Raw genomic sequence first — 21434 nt, 5'->3', positions numbered from 1 at the left:
GTGTCTCTGGTGTTCAGCCTCAGATTATATCCACGATGGGATGCTTGGTTCCTCCCTCTGGGCGGAGCATCTCACAATGGGGTAACGAGTCATGAGGCCAAGTGTTGATTAGGCTCATTAACAGGAGAATAGTCCGGAGGGAGTTATCTCTGAGTCAGGCGGCAGGACAATGATGGGCAATTAACAGAAAGATAGTCTGGGGGGAGGAGGCAAGGAAACACTGCCCCACCTGGTTTCAACGGCTCCTGAGGATGGTAATAGAATACACTGCAACCCAGGACACTGGGCTATGCAAAACTGCCACAAACTTGTTCTGTCAGTTCAGATTAGTCCAGATTATTCTACAGATACATACATGGTCACCTGTGCAGAGTTAATGCCAGACTAGACAGGATTTCTTTTCATACTGCTCTTATGGGTATCACATCTCCTTAGGCAGTTGGCATAAAGTGTAAAAACTGTGATAGAACAAGTTTATTGTTCCAGATGATCTGACAGCACATTGAGGTGGCATTACTATCCATCCATGGATCCTGCATCTCAGCATGCTGGGAGATGACTGGCTGGAGAGGAGTGTGCATGCTGTGCTACTTTGGCTTCCAACAATTAAGAGCTTGAAGGAGAGTTAAATGAAGGGGTTGCAGTTGTTAACGTTACCGGAAAGGAGGACTGCTCATCAATGTGAACATTAAAAATCACAGTAAAATCGTTTAACAAGATTGTCAACTAATAGGATTGAAAAAGCACTCAGATATGAGTGACATTACCAGGACAAAAACGAGTCAGCGTCAGAACTCTGCAAGAGAAAATATGTATGGGCTAGCACAGAGCAGGCAGACTCCTGGCTGCTTCCACCTGCAGTGTTTGGTAAAAGTGTATTAAAGTGCACTAAAGTGTACCAGGGCTGCCATCATCCCTGCTCTGCAAAGACACCACAGGCCACAACAATCCAGAAATGAGCCACAGTCAAACTCATTCACACCAATAAAAACAAGGTAGAACCATGTACATGACAACAGCAGAGAAACACTTTTCTAACTTGCCAAACCACCAACAGGAGCCTTTTCCAGTGCTGTCTTGGTACCAAGTTCTTCTTACGTTTAAATCTTGTGTGGTGATCATGTAAGTTTTGGCCAGGCATCCACAGGAGCTAGAAAAGACAGCTTCGGTCCTCATTACTTTTTAAGACCTCCACCTAAATAATGAAGTCCTTATCAGCCTAAGCAAGCCAAAGGGTTTCCATCTCTTAAGCTTTGCTACAGGCATCTCTTGAATACAGTGCATTCATTAATTAAATTTGACAAAGTTCCCTGATGCTTGTGCAGAGGCTGCCTTCTCAGGCAAGGTTGCCACTCAGGGACATGAGTATTGAAACTACTGACTATCAGATAGGCACCATGAACCAATATCATTTGTATCTAGTTCTCTGCACTGCTATTACTTCATCTTGTTGGTGTCCAGCCTTCTCTGCAGCATACCCAAATCACCTGGGATACTAAGCTTGTTTCCCATGCTTGCAGCCTGCTGAAGCCCTCCTCTCTGACTTGAATCAATGTGAAAACAATGACTTAAATCAAATGGCCCATCGTTTCTCTTGATTGGAATAACTTTAAAGAAAATGTTATGCCGCTTAAGTCAATGGGATAATTTAGAAAATATAGAACTTGTCAAGATTTTTCAAAACCTGCTGCCATGCAAAAATGTTTAATATAAGATTGGCACAATCACTTTTTCTGCAGGCAGTATATAAACAGTGATGCTGTTTGTGTGCTGCAAGCAATCCTTAGTCACACCTACTGAACTATCTGCACCTCCCTCCTCTCTCTCCCCTAGCCTATGCACTCTTCTGGGAGTGACTTCCCACTTATCTCCACAGCAGTAAGTGCCATGCAGGCAGAGCTCTGCCCACTTTGGAAACTGCATCAGATTGTTACTGCTACCCTATTTTACACTTGTATTGTTTCAGACTTGGCATCCATTTCTGTGATCCTTATCCAGCTGAAGATGACAATAATTGGCTTGTCCTCCTAATCTGATGTCAGGTTTCTTTTCTGGGAATTTCGTATTTTCTGAAGACAGAAGGCATAAATCATGCTCCAGCAGCCACGGCTTTGCAACCTGATCCAATGCAAATGGCTGAGTATTAGATAGATATCCTGAACTAATCTCAATCACTCTACTTTCATCTACTTTTTGTCTTCAGTAGGACTTTCTCTTGCATGAACAAGTGAAATGTAGGCCTACTGCCTCTTTACAGCTTCTTCATATCTGCCTTCTCACACTTCTCTTTCGATAACATAAGCCAGGATTACTTTAATGAAGGAAAAGGAAAATATTTTACTATGCCTGTCACATGCTCTTTCACAGCCTGTGTGCTGGTGGGCTTTCTTGCCCAGGGGGAAGGGAAAGGTCAAGGCACAGAAATACCCAAGTCTTCTTCAGCTTTCGCTCCAGGACATAGTTTATTATCCAAACATCAGATTCATATAGTAACACAAAGCAAAGCTATTCCCTCATCCAAAGCCAGCTGCAGGGGCTCCCAGGCTTTCCATGCCAGAAAAAGGGCACACATCTTCCTCTAAACCCCTGATGAATCAAGTGACAAGCAGGCAACCTGTAACCCTTTCCCGACTGTTTAACCCCATCACAATGGGGTTGGATGTTGTGAATGCTTTATTCCAGGGCTGGAGCAGACAGTTTCACACTCTTTCAAGTTTCTAAGTGCAAAACACTTCAAGGTTGGTTTGGTTTTTTGGGGTTTTTTTTTGTTTTGGTTTTTGGGGGTTTTTTTGAGGGGGGATGGTGGTGGTGGTTTTGGTTTTTTGGGGTTTTTTTGTGCATCAGTGCTTACAGCAACATTAGGTAATTTTGCTACACTTACTAAAAAATCAGGTTGTGGACTGCAATATGTGTTGGGGTTTTTTTGTTTGGTTGGATTTTGGTTGCATTTTTTTCATGAAAATCTTTCTTCCTCAGAACAAACCTATATAGACTTTTACATTTTTATAAATATATTGACCACAGAAAGATTAACTATGTGTTTAAAAGTTCACAGCTTCTGCGAAGTTGCTGCTAGATGTGAGTTTTCTACCCTCATATAAAGTATCAAGACAAATGGGAAAGAACTACAATGTGGATATGCAAAACTGTTACGTATTTTAGATTCTTAGAACTGAAAAACAGGGTAAATGGTAAACTAATAAGGAAAAAAAGCATTTTCAAAATAAACCCAATTCCTCAAAAGGGCAGATAAGGAGGGTTGCAGGCAACAAGCAAAAAAATAGCAGAGGAGAGGAGGGAAAATCAAATGGATTTATTTTGAAAGCTGATTCAGATAAATGCTTTTCGCAAGTGGACCATGGCTGCCTGATGACTGTGGGCTTGTGAAGGTGGAAGAGTTGCATTGTTGGACTTAAAAACATGAGTAAAAACTCAGTCACTCAGTTGCTGTCCTACAAATGTAAACATCATTTTCCTGGATGCTGGCTGTACAAGGTGTATCTTAAGCTAGAGAACAGTAGAATAGATATTGGGCAGATCCACACACAGTGACCACTCCCAATTTTAGGGGGAAGCTGAGGCAAAAAAAAAAGATTAAATGTGCTTATGTCCAGAACTGCAAACTTACAGAGGTCTTGTCACAATAGGTCCATCTTGTTTTCTGTCATTTTAACAATCACTTTATGATGTCCTCATTTGTAAGAGTAGCACTTGACTTTCTGTACCTTGTCCCTCTGTTTCTGAGAGAAGTGTGAGTAGAAGACCTGTGCTTTAAATCCCATAAAGCTTCATTTAACTCATGTTGCTTTCAGCTCCCTGGAGATAAGAGGTGGAGCTGAGAATGAGCGGGATCCTTTCTCTCTCCTGAACCTCCAAACGAAATGCGTAATTAATTCCTCTGGTGCAGCCTTTAACACTAGGTTACAACACATACCAGTAATAAAACCACTGAAGTTTAAGACCTAAAAGTTAATTTGTCTGGCAGATAAAGACGCTTCCTTTCTGCTTGAAGATCTAGCTGATTTGATGTGAAATCACTGAAAAGAAATTTTTAGCAAACATCACTAGGCTTTCCCTGTGGAGTGAGCAAGTCAGTGTGCGGGCTGAGCACTGGACCCCACATGTCCTTGCTGTAACTACGTGTCTTCTGCTGTAACTACGCAACCCATGAGGGATGGATAACCTTGTATCTTGCTGAGGGAGTCAAGGTCAAATGAAACTTCTCCAAACTGTGTGGGGGCTGAGTCCCATGCACCAAAATGTAGATCCCCTCTCTATCCAGGCCCCCACACCTCAGTTGAGCTGCATCCCTGAACGCTCTGCACTGACTCTGCTGCCATGAAATTTCTCATTTGTAGCTTCTTCCCCCACTTCCAATCTTCTGCCTGACATGCAAGGATATGTACACACAGGCAGGTGTAAATGTCCTACCTGTCTTTTTTGCCTAATTTTCATAAAGCATTCATGATCAGTCGCAGGTGCAGCCATGAACAAACTACAGCCTGGATAATGTGATCATACATTCCTTGCCTGAAGAAAGGGCAAGACTTGGTCTCTACACAAAATTGCAATAGAGGCCTTTGCGTAAATGGTGGGTTAATTAGGAACCAAATCAGTTTCTGTCACTTTAAAACTTTCCTCCACCCTCCATCACCTCCATCCATCAGTTGCCTGCAGCATGTATATTGAGGAATCGCGTGCAAACCTTACCATAACCCAAGGCTTAACATAAACTATGCTCTTTCAGGTCATTGGCAAATAACAGGTATATCCGGTTGTGCCTTTGTACTTGCCTGCACGCAAATTAAAAGCGCATGTAAAGTTACAATAATCAAAGTCAGTCAGGGGGAAAGGGAGGAGAGCAAGGGGGATAATAACCAGGGGATCAGGTTTTTTATCTTCACAGAGAAGCCACTGGGAGAAGCCTCCTTGCATGCCATTTACACCTCAAAAGAAAGATAGGGGCAAATCTGGCTTTTGGCCAAAGACATCCCCTACAGCGCTGTAAGCTGTGCATAATCCTGTCTTTTCCCTGCATCTGGTAAAGACCCTGTTACCTCCACTGCTGCTGCCTCTTCCCCATGGCACTGCACAGCATTTTAAGCTTCCTCCTTGGCTGCAGAGTGAGTGTTTCTGTGGGAGACAACAACAGCCAGGATGGACTTTAGACTTTCTTCATTGGAAGAATTTTCTTCTCATGGTCTCAGCTACTGCTGCTTTCACCACCTCCAGTGCATTGCTGCTTCTGCGGCTGCTTCAACCCTTATTCCCTGACAGAGCCAGACACTCCTCCTGCAGGGTGACCCCAGATCTGCCCTGCCACCCCAGGGCAGGCACAGGCTCCCACACTGCTCTCCCTTCTAGAGGAAGTCAGCAAGCCTTTGTGCAGCCACCCTGAGCTTGGGTGTGGGTTGCTTGGGAAAGGGAAGAATTTATGGCAATTTTTTTCTGTCTTTCTCATTTGGCGTGCCATGAGATTAACAGACATTAGCAAATGCCTCTTCCCAGAGTGCTGTGACAAGATGAAACCTGCCCTGACTGGCACCTGCAGTCTGTTTCCCTCATGGTCTTTGATCTGCCACTGCTGAAGGTTAGAAGACCTGAATGGCTCAGAAGCAGACACTTCCTTGTGTTTGCTTCCAAGTGCTAGGAGCATGTATGTGTCAAGACCACTTACTCTCCTTTTTACTGAGGGACAGAGGAAATTTATTATTATTATTATTGTTATTGTTATTATTATTTGTCTTACAGGAGAAGTCAACTTGTCAAGATTGCAGCCCTTACATAGAATACTGTAAAATTCTCCTAAGCTCAATTTTCCATCACTGACCACAGATACCACAAAGGGAGTTTCCCTTACTCCATTGGTTTGAATATACATTCTCCAAATCTTTCTTCAAATTAAAAAATGTGCAGACAAATAACTCCCATTTCCCCTACCCCGGGGAAGAGCATAAATAATTCTATAGGCTAGGGTATTACCTGCATACATCCCAGTCCCCAGTATTTGAGTCATTTCATTTACCACTTAAATGCAGTTACTGCTGGAGGCAAATACACCAAACCCTTGCACAACAGAGCAGAGGAAGCCAAGAATTGCTGCTGCAGAGGGATGTGCAAATGTTTCCTCAGCTGAACTTCATCAGCCAAATCACAGAAGGTCCTGGTTCAGATTTGTGCATTTTCACCTGACAGAATACTTCAGTGAAGCCAGGGTAGCATAACTACTGTTTCTGGTGGATGATCTATCACTCTGCAGCTTTTTCACAAACACTATTCAACATTTTATTGACCTGCAGTAATGAAAGGGAGAAGGAGGGGGTGAGCATGTTTCCTGACTCATTTGAGCAGGGCTATCTAAGGGGTGACATTTACAAGCAACTCCTTGACTGACATGAAATTTATTAGGTCCGTAACATGAATCTCCTTTGGGAAATCCCAGCTAAAGGCCTGTCTCTTCATGATTAAAAGCCAGGGAAAGTCCTCATGATGGGCAAATTGTTGCATTTCTCTTTGGTTCAGCTGCCATCTCAACAATCAATTTGTGACCAGTGCCACCTCCTCTCTCAGAGCACCTGAAAACCTGGAAGCAGCAGTACTAAGCATAACAATGTTTTTAAACACCGAAGACTTCCCATTATAAAATTTTAATCCTCTGGACAAGAAATTACTCCAGGCACTATGGAATTCATGCCTAATAGTACAAGAAAGTTCAACATATCCATATGAATGTGCAGGTAAGAAGAGCAGGCTTTTCAAAAGTTAGAACAGAAGCCCAAAGAAGAGACACACACTGACAGTGCCATGAAAACAATTGCGTGAGCACATCTAGCCAAGACCTGCTAATCTGACTTCCAAAGGGCAAGAACACATATATACATATATGTGTGTGTGTGTGTGTGTGTGTGTGCACACACTATATGACACCCCTGGCATCACTTTCTGAATGTTTCTTAGATGTTTGCAGCCCATTCCAAGAAACAGTAGAAAGATGGGAAATATCATAATAGGGAACAAGGTAATAATCACACCTATGTGCAGCTCCCTTACCTAAATCAGACATGCATTCCCCACTACATAGCCAGGCTTACTCTCTGAAGGAAGGAGGATTCTGAAATTCAACTTGGATTGCTCTAGAGGGGACCAGATTCAGATTGTGTTATCTATTTTATTATTTTGACCACTTGTTCTGCTGTCAAGCACTGAAAATGGTACACAGCAAACACAAACTGAAGAACCCAAATTACCAATGGAAATGATGATATTTGTGTTGTGGGAAATTATAGGTTGAGAAGTGGTGAGATTATACACTTTTATAGGCTGGGATAATCAATGGCCAGGACACTTGAGGGACAATATAGGAAAACCCATATTCTCATCAAAGAACTGCAAGTTTCTTTATTCCACCTGCAAGTGTTTCACTGTCTTCTCCCTCTGTGTTGAAGAGTCAATTCCCTGCAAGTGTCTACTTGCACAGAGCTCCCTTAGCTGGAAACTCTGAGTCCTCCTTTACTTATAATTTTACCCTACCTTAATAATCTGGTCTGAAATTTTCTATCCCCCCCAAAATCCATATTTTACATTGTAATCTTTAGAAATATTCTGTCCAAAACCAGATGAATGTATTCATGAGAACAGGGAAAATAAGCATACATGCTAAAACATGAAGGGGCATTTTCTTGGAAAAATTCTGTCTAAAGCTCTAATGCAGGGACTTGACATTTGTCTGGGTAATGTCTTTGCTCCCAGATTTGTGCCTTGTGCTCTTTCCTTGATAATTTACTCAAATTTGGACAAGTGTCCAAACTCTGAAAAACTGTTTTTTGCACACCCATAGTAAAGAATTTGTAGAACTTCACAGAAAAATCTTCAAAACCTTCACTCCTACGGAATATGCTTCTGCCTGTGAGGGAATTAGACTTTGCTTTTAGCTGTAGCCCAGGACTGTTTTGTACTAGCATCTGCCAATACTCTGAGCATGCAAGTGCACTGGCATTTTCTAAAATGACAAATACTAAAATCTTAGAGTTAATAAAGCAATTGCACTACAAAATTTGTATCACTACTACTAATACAACACCCAACAAAGTCTGGAAAACAAAGAAATATATTACTGCTTGTTAATATGACAACAATATTGATCCTAAGCAATGTAATAATTTTAAAGTTTTGAAGTAACATAGAACATCATACAGGTTATAAGATTTAAATACTTCAGTATAAAGATGGACATTGGCAACACTGCTCTTGGTTCTGCTAACCTCAAAACCAGTGTGAGGATGCAGAGCTGCCAGATGTCCCTGGGAGCACCCCTTTGCTGAAGCAGGAGAGTGAGCAGGCACAGCAGTTTGCCCACACATCACATTTGAGGACAGATGCAATAATCCACACCTTGAGCAGTGTCTAAACTTTTCTAAATGTCATTTAATCCATCTATTTCTTTCAGAGCACTTTGAGAGAATTTGTACAGCATCAGTAAAAAGACACACGGGAAACACCAGGGATAACGGCCCAACAGTGTGCAAATTAGATTTTGCTCTTTTGCCTTCTAGCAGAAGGCAGTTTAAAAAGGCTTCTCAAAAGGTATCCACAAGGGTATCATCTCTGTGTTTTCCTCTCAAGAAAGACTAAGCTGTATGGTTTCATCTAATGCTGTCAAGAAAAGGCAGCAAACTTTGGAAAGAAATACTGTAGGAATTTGGCAAAATTAAAAGTTTCAGAATCAAGTTTTATGCCTGAATTAAGTATAATGCCATGTCCTCATTTCTGAAATCATACCTGTGTGTTGCCTGTGTGGAAACAGACCACGATGTATGCCTTTAATTTGTAAGTAACATGAAAAATGCAAACAGATGGAGAGGCTACAATTCAGTCTACCACTGAGCTGAGCTCCACTGAGCTGCAGCTGCGGGAATTTGGCTCAGAATTAGAAGCCAAATTTAGGGTTTTCAATAGCAAGGCAGAATTGAAAATGTGAGCTGGGAAGTCAGTGGGAATGCAGGGAAGAGTGAAAGACCAAAGAAAGCTGCAAGTTAATGAAGGTTAAGAATGCAATACACAACCACAAATACATATGCTTTAAAAAGCATAATACAAATGTTTTACTTTAGGCCACATTGAGTGGCCTAAATAAATAATCCTAAACCATGGAGCTGCAGCTGGCTGCTATATATGCCTGGCACTCAGGGTAGCACTGAGGATGTGGCTCCTTCTATTTTGCTTACATCTCATGCTTGGCATGACCAGAAAGCCGCCAAACTGAGCCAAACCAGGAGCCGGCATCAGAAATTATCTCACTATCATCCCCACTTGTGGTGCTGCTGTCTCAGGTTAGCTCCAGCACTGAGCACTCAGTACAGTGTAGACAAGCTCAAGGAAGCAGGGACACCTCTGTGGTACAGAGCAGCAAGCACAGATGGTGACCACGGAGCCAGCAGCCATGAGGTGGTACGGTGGCTGGACTGAGTACAGATCCCCTGCTCCCGGATCCAAAACTACATGAAGCATAATCCTGCATCACACGGGATCGCCGCATAAATGTAGTCTGAGTGAGCTGCTGCAAGCACACAGGTTTACAGGTTCTTGTTCTGATTGTAGTCTGGTTGTTGCAGATTTTCCTGACTTACAGCAGTATTGTTGAGACTAGAGTTGAACTCTAGAGGTACGTAAGTACATTTGTACAATTTTAAGCAGCCTGAAACAATAGGATATTGCACTTGGTTACGTTTCCAAGGGATTTGTGTTTTACAGTTATGCTACTTGTTTATTCATCTTCTATAGTATTGTGCAACACTCAGAAAGACAATCAGAAATGACATTGCCAAGGATTGTTTAATGAAGAATGGTTTGGATCGCTCTACAAATGGTAAACGATTTGTACAAGCTCTATGCTGAAGCAATCCCAGGATAAAACATTGCTCAACTAATCCATCTTGGGATTTTGTAAAGTTAAGAGAGAGGAGGAAAAGACCCATAGTCACAGGTATGAGAAAGAGAGAAATCTAGTGCGGGAGGGCTCTCCATGGAAAGATGCAAAAGGAAGAGGTAAGGAAAGAAAACAGAGCAAGGTCAAGTCCATGAGAAATTCCAGGTGCTGCTCATGGGGATATATGAGCAGCTTGCCAGTATCTGAAAGTAAAGTGAGGGGTGCCATGGTTAGGAGCAAAACTGAGTATTGAGTCTTCAAAGCCTGATTTAAGTGAGTAATTCTTAACAATTGTAAAAATCTCTTAGGGGTTAAGGAGTTTTCTTGGGAAAGGGAGGACTGTGGCAGACATAAAATTTCCCTTTCAAAGGGCAAATGAAGACTCTCTAGGTTGTGCAATTCCTCCTCCTTTATCAAATTTTCACCTGCACAACAAGGATGCTTGTCCACATACATAAACAACTTTATTCGGAGTCACAGAGGTACTGATACCCCCACAAACCCTGCATCTGGCACTCTCATCAAATCAATCAAGATTTTTAAGAGATTAAGCCTGTATTCCTCTCCCTTAATCCCAAACCCACTCACTTGTAGCCCTTCAACTCCCTTTCTTTTCCATATGTTATATCAAGTAGGATTTTCTAGACCTCAGAAATAATTCATCTTATGTGGCATGCATTTTCAGTGATTCAGTCTTCAGTGCCTAACAAAACTAACTGATTCAGGAATTTGGGACTGGTTTCTGTAGGATCTGCATTTCAATTAAGTCCCCAGAACTGGGAAAAAAAGAACATGCATTCTAAGAGCAATTCTGAACTCCTATGCTACTACAAACAAAAGAAGTGAGGAGAATAAATAACGAGGTGGGCAGGAGAGCAATTTGCAGAATATAACAGAGACCAAGGGGCTGATCAGCCACAGCCTGAATTTTTGTATTCTAATTCATTGGTGTGATTAAATGCTTCACTCAAACTGTGCTTGATTGCAAGGGACTAATCAAGGTCACACAGAATCACAGCCTAAAAAATTGGGTGAATATTCAGTGTATACAGTGCAATAGGGAGCTAAAGCTGTAAATAGTACAGGGGGACCAGCTGGTATTATCACCATAGAAGAAAATATCTAAAATAGGTTTTCTTTCTTTCCTAATAGTGTCAGAACTCCTGAGGACCAATGAGAAGTGAAATAAAAAATAATTAATGTTTCCTTACATCATAAAAAAAAAACCAAACTACCAGGATTTATAACTCCTAGGCTTCTGCCTTAAATTGTGAGTTTGCAGGTCACAATAGTGAAAATGTATTCCTTTCCCTGCACTTTCTGCAAGCAGCCAGGAAGCAATTCAATTGCAATACAGCTAGTTTCGTTGCTGAACCAAAGAAAGGATTTCGGGACTTACTAACGAGAGTTGTAATGCCTGGGGTTTAGGCAACTTATAACTACGGTCACCAAGAAAGGGCAAATTTACCTGCTGGCAGTAGGAAGTGCCCAGCACTATAATCCAAAGCTCAGGTAACTAATCCAAGCTAGTCTTTACCACCTAGATCCAATGCCCAGAACAGACCTTCTGTTCAGTGGCAAGAGATCAATGCCACCCAGATCTTCTTCTGGAACTTTGCCAGAAGAAGTCCATGTCTCTTCTTTGACATGAGACAGATGAAGGAGGGAACGGTGACAACTTTTCCATAGCTGAGTGGTTATAGCATGTGAAATTTGGGTTCAATCTTCTGATCGTGATGGAGACATCAGAACACCTTAACCATAGTGCCTTAGGGATGGAGCTGTCTTTGCTACTCCTTGAAGCTGGGTGTAGTGGTTTGGTCCAAAATACTCATTACTGTTTATCTGCTGTGAGATAAGAATTAGGAGAAATGCAAAACAGGCACCAAACTTAAAAGAATATAAAGAAGTTTATTAACAGACCTAAAAGAAGAAAAAAATTATACCACCTTCAGAACTCTCCTCCTCCCCCCACCTTCCTCCCTTCTCCCACTGACAATGTGAAAAGACAACCCTTAAGATGTTCAGTCTGTGTACCACTTCCATAATAACCTTGTTCAGTCCATTTAGAAAGAGAAGTCTCTTCTTGCTCATGCTATGAAAACATTATCACAACGAGACAGCCGCCCACTTCCAAATATTGTTCAGTCCATTTAGGAAGAGGAGTCTCTGCCTGCGTGTGAGTCCTTTCCCCCGACTTGCAGCTTTTCCCGCAACTGCTTTCGAGGGTCCACTCTTGAAGATTTTTGGGGTACAATTTTAAGGTTGAGCCGTTCAGAAACAAAAACAGAGGCCCTTCTCCTTCCCTGGGAGCAAAGGGTCTTCATCATCTTCATCGTTAGGACTATCTCTGGGAGCATCTCTAGGAACTGAGGTTTTCTCCTTTCCCATTTGGAGCAAAAGTCCTCATCTGGTTCATCTCTCCCTGTCCAAACTTCTCATGAAATTACAGCTGCGTCAGCATCTGCCTATCTCAGCGCAGGTGCTTTTGCTCACGAGTTGAACACTCCACCCCCCATATCTTCATGAAATTACAACAGGATACTCTGATATATCATAGCTTCACAACAGAATTTCAGCTTTAAGCATCTCCTCTCTCTCTTCCCTCAGGTTTTCAGCTCTTCACAGCAATAAAAGGGTTACTCTCACCTCAGCCTTGCAGCTTTGCAGCTGGAATGTTGAATTTTTCTTATCGCAGTGGAGAGGGGGGAGAGCCGAGCCGCTCCGGCTGCCCACGGCAAGGCAGTGGGGGGGGGTTCCATGGCTGGAACAGGTCCATGGCTTCAGGATGGCCGTGGCCCGGCCCGGCCTGGCCCAAGCAGGGCCTGGCCGGGCCCGCTGGCCCCCACACGGGGCCTGCAGCCACCTGTGCCAGCGCCGGAAACGAGAGAGAGCCTGGAGGGGGAGTTTGCCTATTCTTAAATGTGGATCACAGAGGTGATCACAACTTTAAGTGGCTTAGAGAACTGTCCATATTCAAACTGGCCAGCTGATAGGTTCTATCAGTTCCCAGAGGAAACTGTAAGCACCCCTTAGCAAGGACGTCCCTTCCGGGACTATGCTTGCTAACCTATGACACTGGGCTATGTGCTGGGCTGGCTGCAGGAACCTTCCAGTTCACCCTAGAAGTGGGGCTGGGAAAGGGAAGCTCACTTTTTCTGGCACTGCTCAGAAAAAGTGGTTTTGACGTCTCTGTTGCTTGCCAGTGACAGGAAGAAGCTCCAAGCCAACAGATGATCCAAGGCTGATGCTAGTCTGAGCAAGAAGTAGTATCACCGACTGGAAGAGCCTGGGACAATGACAACAGGCAGGATTACACTTCTTAGCAAAGACAGAAGCAGTAGCAGCCTGGCCAGGACCAGACTCACACCCTGAGCTGGGTTGACTCCCAGCATCTAATTTTGTCTAATCCCTAAATGCTACCAAAACATCCCATTTTCTTCCCATAATGTGATTGTAAAGAATCTTTTAAAAATGTTGTATTTTCAGATTTTTCTTGTTACTGCAAAAATTACAACAACAAAGCAAAGGCATTCTGGTTTCTTGGGGAACGATTTCCTCCATATCTGAGGGTTTCGCAGTCCCGGCTCCCCGGGGGAGCCGGAAAGCCCGGGGGGGCTTGGAGCGCCGTACCCACACGCCTCTCGCCAGCTCTCCCGGTGCGGGCGGAGGCGCCAGATTTAGGAGTAAAAAGGCGCCGTAAGCGGGAGAGAAGCGAGCGCAGGGCGGAGGCGAGGCCGGAGGGCACCGGAGCCGGCCGGGGTGCGAGCTGCCCAGCGCTTCCCAGCCTCCTTCTCCCCGAAGCGGGTGTCAGGTATTGCGAGGAGGGGTAGGGGCCGGGGGAGGAGATGGCTGGAGGCTTTCCAGCCCCGGCTCACGCAATGCTAACTCCGCACGCAACGGGGAGGCGACAGGCGGAGGAGGGGAAGCTCTTCGGCTTCCTCAGCCCCTAAGATGCAGGCGAGACTTCGCCTCCCGACAGCGAGAGCTGCGAGCCCGCCCGCCACCCCTCTCCCCTCCCGGCACCTCCTCCGCTAAAACTTTTGGCCCCGGCCATAAAAGCATCCGCGGCTCAGCCGCTCCGCTTGGCGAGGGCCCAAGGGCAGCTGGCAAATAAGTGCGACCCCTCAAGCCAGGGGACGGGCCAGGCAGCAGCGATTTGCCAGCGGGGCCGCCCGCGTCCCGCCCGCACCGCGCCGCGCACCGGGGATGCCGGCGGGTTTAAAGCCGGGAGTGGCAATGCCAGGCGCCCAGAGGTGGCGGCTCCGGTGCCGGCTGAGCCTGAGAGCAGCGGGCCGTCCTCTCCGCGCCCTCTGAGCCGCTCGCCTTCGCTCCCTGCGGCGGGCTGGGCTGGCCCCGTCCCGTCCCCGCAGCCCAGCAGGCGGGTGGGAGGGAGAGACAGAGGGAGGGGGCGCAGCAGCCCGCTCGCTCCCGGTCCGCGGGGCTGCTCGGGGCAGGTGGCTGCCTTGGGGCGAGCTCCGAAGGGTTAAAGCGCTGGGAAGGTGATAACTGCGCTGGGATCGGGTGCAACTGGCATTTGCCTGCGCATGGCCTGGCAAGCTCCGGGTGACAGGTACCGGGGCTCCTAATGAGTTTCCCAAAGCCTTGGATCTGAACGCTGCCGTCGCCGCTCTCCTCCCGCGGCAGTTCATTAGAGCTGCCGCCGGCTGCACAGCTCCTCTCCATCCTACCCAAGGTCTCGGATGGAAGCAGCGTGCAACAGGTCAGTTCTGCTACAGGAGCCCGCCGTGGCCACTTATTTCACCCCTTCTTCCCCTCCCTGCTTGTGAAAGGCTGGAGTAAATGGTAGGAGCGGGCGGTCCCCGGGCACGGGGATGGGAAGCGGGACCAGTCAGCACTGCCACGCCGAGTCCTCAGGCATCCCCCGCAGGGGCGGCATACCGCCAGCCTGCGATGCCGCGACGGGCACGAAGGTGCGGGGAGAAGGGAAGGGCTCGGGAGGAGGGGGCTCCGCGGCCGCCTGCGGAGGTTTCTCCAGAGTAGCGCGAAATTCCGACAGTGGGGCGGGAAACCTGTTTCTCGTAAGGGCTTTTTTTGCCGCAGGGAGCGATGTGCAGCGGTGGAATTAACCTGTCTCCGGCGCACGGCGAGTGCCTGCATCTCAGGAGGCTCATCAGGCGAGAGCATCCTCCTGCTTCCCTCTGTGCCTCTCTCAGCCGTGACCTGTTGGAGCTCTCGCTGAGAACTTTCCCTACCGGCGGAGAGAGAGCAGCGGCCCCCCCGCCAAATACGACTTCGATCTCTTATTAGGAACTTGACACTGGATTATCCATTATCCCTTGTCTTTTGCACAGGATTCGGGGGACTTTAGGCACACGAGGAGAACACAGCAAGGACTTGCCCGGACTCCGAGCGCTGGGACAGCTGCCGGCGCTCACCTCCGCCACGCCAGCGCGCCCCGTCCGGGCTTCCCCTTGCCCGCGGGACCTGAAGGTTCCTCCCCCGTGGGGACGCTGACCACTGACTTTTCCCTTTCCCTTGCAGCATGGCCCTCGAGAAGCTCGGGGAAGCGTTGGGCGGCATCCCCCCGTTGCAAAGCTCCCTCCTGCTCCTCCTCTGCCTGCTCGCCGCCATCCACCTGGGCAAGCTCCTCCTGCAGCATCAGCAGCGCCGGCGGCAGGGCCAGCGACGGGCGCCGCCGGGCCCTTTCCCCTGGCCCCTGATCGGCAACGCGGCGCAGCTGGGCAGCGCCCCGCACCTCTCCTTCGCCCGGCTGGCCAGCACCTACGGCGCCGTGTTCCAGCTGCGCCTGGGGCGCTGGCCCGTCGTGGTGCTGAACGGGGAGCGCGCCATCCGCCAGGCCCTCGTCCGCCAGGGGGCCGCCTTCGCCGGCCGCCCGCCCTTCCCGTCCTTCCAGCTGGTATCGGGCGGGCTCAGCCTGGCCTTCGGCGGATACTCGGAGCTCTGGAAGCTGCACCGGCGGGCGGCGCACGCCACGGTGCGCGCCTTCTCCACGGGCAGCCCCGCCACCCGCCGCCTGCTCGAGCAGCACCTGCTGGGCGAGGCGCGGGCGCTGGTGGCGCTGCTGGTGCGCGGCAGCGCCGGCGGCGCCTTCCTCGACCCCTCGCGCGTCCTGGTGGTGGCCGTGGCCAACGTGATGAGCGCCCTGTGCTTCGGCCGCCGCTACAGCCACGGCGACGGCGAGTTCCTGCGGATCGTGGGGCGCAACGAGCAGTTCGGGCGGGCCGTGGGCGCCGGCAGCCTGGTGGACGCGCTGCCCTGGCTCCAGCGCTTCCCCAGCCCCATCCGCGCCGCCTACCGCGCCTTCCGCGACCTCAACCGCGACTTCTACGGCTTCGTCCGCGGCAAGTTCCTGCAGCACCAGCGCAGCTTGCGCCCCGGGGCCGCCCCCCGCGACATGATGGACGCCTTCATCCGCCTGCAGCGGGAGCAGCCGTGGCTGCAGCTCGAGCACGTGCCCGCCACTGTCACCGACATCTTCGGCGCCAGCCAGGACACCCTCTCCACCGCCCTGCAGTGGCTCCTCATCTTCCTCATCAGGTATGTGCGGGCGGAGGCGGCAGCACACCGGGGCGCCCCACCGGCCCGGGGTGGGGGGGACATGCGAGCCCGCCCGGGGTGCGAGCGCCCGCCAGCCCCAGGCGAGCCCCGTTTAAATTGCGCCGCACGGACGAAGGCGCTGCTGGGAGGGCTCCCGCGGCGGGAGCAGCGGGCCCGAGCCAGGGCATGGAGCTCGGGGTCCGGGCAGAGCCGGGGGCGCGGCCCCGGCAGGGACCCGCCGTCGGGTCGCGGGTCTGCGGGACAGGGCAGCGCCAGCCCGTGCAGCGCCGAGTACCTCAGCGGCCTCCGATTAACTAACACGGAAGCTCTGGGAAACCTGCCAGAAAGAGATAAGAAAGTATATTAAAAAAAAAAAAAAATCCGACACAAGCCCACCCTACTCAGGCGGTCGGGTTATGTTGCATAAAGAGAGGCTGGCAGAAAGGCAGAGTAAAACCTGAAAGTAACAGATTTTAGCAGGTCAAGATCAAGGAGATCATAGGAACAGGATAACAACTGCTTAAGCACGATAAGAGTTCGTGCACCGGTTTACAAACCCGCTATTATGCTAAGCTGCCGATGTGTGTGCCTTCCTCGCCATTGCGTGACAGGGCAAGGCAGACCCCTTGGGCAGCCGGCGGGAGCGCTGCCCTGGCACCAGCCCGTCCATCGGGGAAACTCGGCGAGGGGAGGTGGTTTAAGAGAAGGTGCCATTACACTGTCTTTCTTGCCTATCCTGGCTTTCTCTTTCATCGCCTGCATAATTTGTAAGCTTATGCAAACATTATCTACTCAGTCGCATTTTGAAAAAACAGGCAAATATTTAACACCCCCAGTGTTCACGTAACTTTTTGGGTTTCTCCTCATTTCTCATGTTTGCCCGGCATTTGACATGTGAGTCTGCTGCAGGAGGAAAAAGCAAGGATGCAGAAGCCAAACGTGAATACTTAAAGCAAATGAAGGCTCCTTGGCAGAATGTGTGCCTTTAGACAAGCGAAAGATGTCAAGATGTATTAACATTTTGATCTTGTTTGGTTATTGTGTGGTCTCCCAAACTGTCCAGATTTCAAGACAGTCTTCTTTAAATACATTATAGAGAAAACATATTTTGATATTAATTAGAAAATACATTCTCAAACTAAAAGTGGGATGTTCATAAAGCCATTCTGACAATTTAAGAATTGAGATTTTTTTTTTTTCTAGTTTAGAAACCTACAGGCTTTCAAATGTTTGAAATATGTCTGGTGATAAAAAACTCCATACTAACTTTTAAAAGTCATGTACAGAGTTGGAAAATCAAATTCTTGTTCCCATGGAAAATCCAATACTTAGAAGAGACAAATAATTCTAGTTTTAGAATTAATTTTTGAAATTGGATCAGAATATTCAGTCTCAGCACACTTTAGGTGATTGTTATTTTTTATGTTGAGAATCAGTTACATGGGATATTAAAGTAAAAACTGAGCAAATCTAAAATTACACTAGTGCATGTGAAGTTTGGATTTTTCTCTCAAAGAATTCAATTGAGGTCTATGCATTCCTGCAATATATTTAAACTTTGCTCGAACTACATTATTTAGGGTAGGGGTAAGGTTCTGTGAAAAATGTTTACAGCAAGGATTGTTTGTAAGAAAAATCCTTTGAAAGCATTACATATGTACATACATCTTGCTTTAAATGACAGGTACCCAAAAGTGCAGGCTAAAATGCAAGAAGAAGTGGATAGGATTGTTGGAAGAGACCGTCTGCCATGTGTTGAAGATCAGCCTCACCTGCCCTACATCATGGCTTTCCTGTATGAATCCATGCGTTTCAGCAGCTTTGTGCCTGTGACTATCCCACACGCCACCACCACCAACACCTTCATCATGGGCTACCTCATTCCCAAGGACACCGTCATCTTTGTAAATCAGTGGTCAGTGAATCATGACCCAGCAAAATGGTCCAACCCAGAAGATTTTGATCCAACGAGATTCCTGGATGAGAATGGGTTCATCAATAAAGATCTTACCAGTAGCGTGATGATTTTCTCATTGGGAAAACGTCGGTGTATTGGAGAGGAGTTATCCAAGGTGCAGCTCTTTCTCTTTACCTCCATACTGGTGCATCAGTGCAATTTTACTGCTAATCCAAATGAGGACCCTAAAATGGACTTTACCTATGGGCTGACCATTAAACCTAAGCCATTCACCTTGAATGTTACACTTAGAGATACTATGGATTTGCTCGATCAGGCTGTCCAAAGACTGCAAGCAGAGAAAGCAGCCAGTGAAAGCCAGCTCTCAGCAAATGCCTAAGCAATAAACCTTGCATCTAAAGATAATCCCCCTTGCCCTTTTTAGACTTATATAACTCATAGTTTGTTCTGGTGATATTTTTGGTACATAGCCAATATTACACCTTATAAAAGCAGGAAGAAAATCTGTACAAGGTATAATTCAGTTGTCTTTTTAATTCCAGGAGAGCCAGGGGAACAAGATATTAAATGATAAAACATATGCAGTTTGAAAGTAAGCCTTTTCTTTTCTAGCTTGTTCACAAAAGTTGCCATTGTAAAGTGTTTTTTATCTACTGACTGGTTGGAGTATCTCCCGGAACTGTCTCTACAAGCCTTTCCATGTCACCATGCACTATGCCTTAACTCTAAGTTTGCCTTCAGAGACTCCACATTCCCAAGTGAAATCTCTTATTAAAAAACAAAGAAATTTGTTTTGCTCAGTTGCTCAGAACACTACAGCCTGCTTCTGAATTCACTCACTGGAAACTGCCACAGGCTCATGGCAGCTCTGGTGTTGTGGCTGCTGGGATGTACTTTAATGCCTCAATAATAAGTGTTCAAATGATTTTCGGTAAAATGACAATGTAAAGTCTTGCCTTCAGCATTCCAAAATGTTTACCTAAATGCCTAAAAAAATAAAAGTCTTGCTTGTAAGCATGCTTGAAACTAAAATTCATGTTTTATATGAAAATGAACAGAATGTCCTAATATAGTAACTTTCCGTAGTTTTGAAAGATCAGAATTCCTATGTGACTAGATGGCAAGGGTGATACAAATCATATGCTAATCTGTTCATTAGCATGTTCAGGAACAAAATAAGTATTTGAATTAGATTTATAAAGGTACAGCTGAACTTTATGTTTCTCTAGGAAGGAGTTAATATCGTTGTCCCTAGGCATGTAGGTAAGTCCAGTAAAATCCACACTGGCCAAGGTAATTAGAAGTGAGATTGGGGGGTTTATATTAAAACATGAATGCCACAAGCCTCAAGTAAAGCATACAGCAAATAATACCCCTACTCACTAATCATTCTGTTAGGTTGAGTTAAATAGTATATCTGAAAATCAACTATGTACTTGTAGTACAATCTGTTTGGAACAAAGTCTCAGAAGGAAAAGTAATGTTACATGTTACATTAAAGTACACATTAACTGAAGAAAAAGTACTTTTAAAGTATTTGCAAGGCAAAGTTCATAAAATTTTTTTTAAAACACCTCTTATTTTAAAGTAAAACACACATGAAATTTCATGGCATTGAACCTCCAGCTAATGTTTGTATACACAAAGCTCCATATTTCTCTAGAAAGCAAACAACCTGATTTTAAGTGTTAGGCACTTCTTTGGAGCTGCAGATCACCTTCAGTTACATATGAAATCCATCAGACATGAGAGTATCTCACATGACTTGCTGTGCTCAGCCAAGTACTTAACAAGGTATTTGTAGAGCTAAAAAAATAAGGGTACAGTGCTACAAAGTGAGGTATCTCTGCTGAGGCCCAAGCAAGTAAGGATTTGCACTGTGACTTCTGATAGATGACCAGTCTTTGTCACCTTAGCAGCAGGGACAGAGCTCCTACTGACTCTGGGAAGAGCTGGGTTAACAACACAATCCCAGTCTTAAGTACAAGCTTTGCTACTGATTTTAAAAACCTGAATCAAGCCTACAAGCACTGCTCTATAACCCCACACAGTCATAATGTACCTGTTTAAAGTCTCTGACTTCTTTGGCATCTATAATATCTTTTCAGAGCTAAACAAAGCTTTCTGCTACATACACATGGAGTAACCTCAGGCGTTTTTCTGAATTACGTACAAGTCTGTGATACCCCAGAACTTAGCCTATACCTGTGAAAAGCTTTATAAGATACTCAGCATTTTCATATGGAGATCTACATTAGATCAAATGCTAGCAAGACAATTTTTCTTGTACCTTTCTAAGTACTGTTATTAAAAGGAATGAAGTATGTAACCTACGGCTGAATAGCTATTCTAATGCAAGGATCATCAATACATATTTTAATAAAAAACGGCTTTTGCAATTTTGTACTCCTCCAAAAGCTTTAACTGTGCATTGGCTACTAGTGCAAAATCCCTCCACACTGCTCGTGTCAGTCAGGGGGTTACCCACTGTATAGCTGTTGGTCACATAATGTCTCATGTAATCTGTGAAGTTACTCAAATTTAGTAGCACCTATTTAGAATGTATGCAGTCATTTAGCAAGCTAAATTCTATGGTCATTTTGAGATGTATCATTGTGTTACCAAAATACTAAATAAAATTATTCTTACACTACCATTGCTTAGTTTATACACAGCTTTCTAACATCAAGATAAACAAAATTATTATTTCTGATTTGGAAAGTAGTATTATTTTAGATATTTGTTCATATGCTTTGCACCTTCTTCCCATTTCTGGATTTTAAGGTTTTTCCTCCATGCTGCCCGTACAGCTTCTCAGGTCTGCCTGCCTTTCATACCTTGACATCTGTGTTCAACTTCCAAATGCTCCTTGCTAAGAACATTCCCTGCTGCTCACCTTGGCACTGATCTGAATTTTCTCATGTCCTTTGCATTCTTCTAATACCTGTTAATCTCTCCTCAGCCTGCACAATCTCCTATGCTATGATTCTTCCCTTTGGCATCTCATTTACTTCCACCTCCCCTATTTTCAAGCCCACAGACTGGTTTTTCTTTCCCTTTCCCCCTCCT

The 21434-nt window shown here is 46.0% G+C and overlaps 2 protein-coding genes across 4 annotated transcripts in view; one reads left to right on the top strand and one right to left on the bottom strand.

Annotated features, from left to right (window-relative positions):
- RMDN2 (regulator of microtubule dynamics 2) overlaps positions 1-21434 on the bottom strand; it is a 98249-nt gene that overhangs the window by 5216 nt on the left and 71599 nt on the right. The window lies entirely within an intron of this gene.
- Positions 13542-21018, top strand: LOC121661619 (cytochrome P450 1B1). Of its 3 annotated transcripts, none has more exons than XM_042021985.1 (3): positions 13542-13739; positions 15431-16447; positions 18132-21018. In XM_042021985.1, the coding sequence occupies exons 2-3, from the start codon at positions 15432-15434 to the stop codon at positions 18742-18744; spliced, it is 1629 nt and encodes a 542-aa protein (XP_041877919.1). In that variant the 5' UTR covers positions 13542-13739; position 15431; the 3' UTR covers positions 18745-21018. The 3 variants fall into 3 exon arrangements, with proteins under 3 accessions (XP_041877919.1, XP_041877916.1, XP_041877918.1); XM_042021982.1 differs by having other exon boundaries at positions 13545-14648; XM_042021984.1 differs by having other exon boundaries at positions 13545-14648; positions 14990-16447.

The sequence above is a fragment of the Corvus kubaryi genome, unplaced genomic scaffold (genome assembly GCF_017639235.1).
Source record: "Corvus kubaryi isolate FWS band 111438036 unplaced genomic scaffold, C.kubaryi_AGA036_p1.0 37184, whole genome shotgun sequence".
Lineage (NCBI taxonomy): Eukaryota > Metazoa > Chordata > Aves > Passeriformes > Corvidae > Corvus > Corvus kubaryi.
Note: the sequence above shows the minus strand (reverse complement) of the source record. Positions and strands in the feature narration are given on the sequence as shown.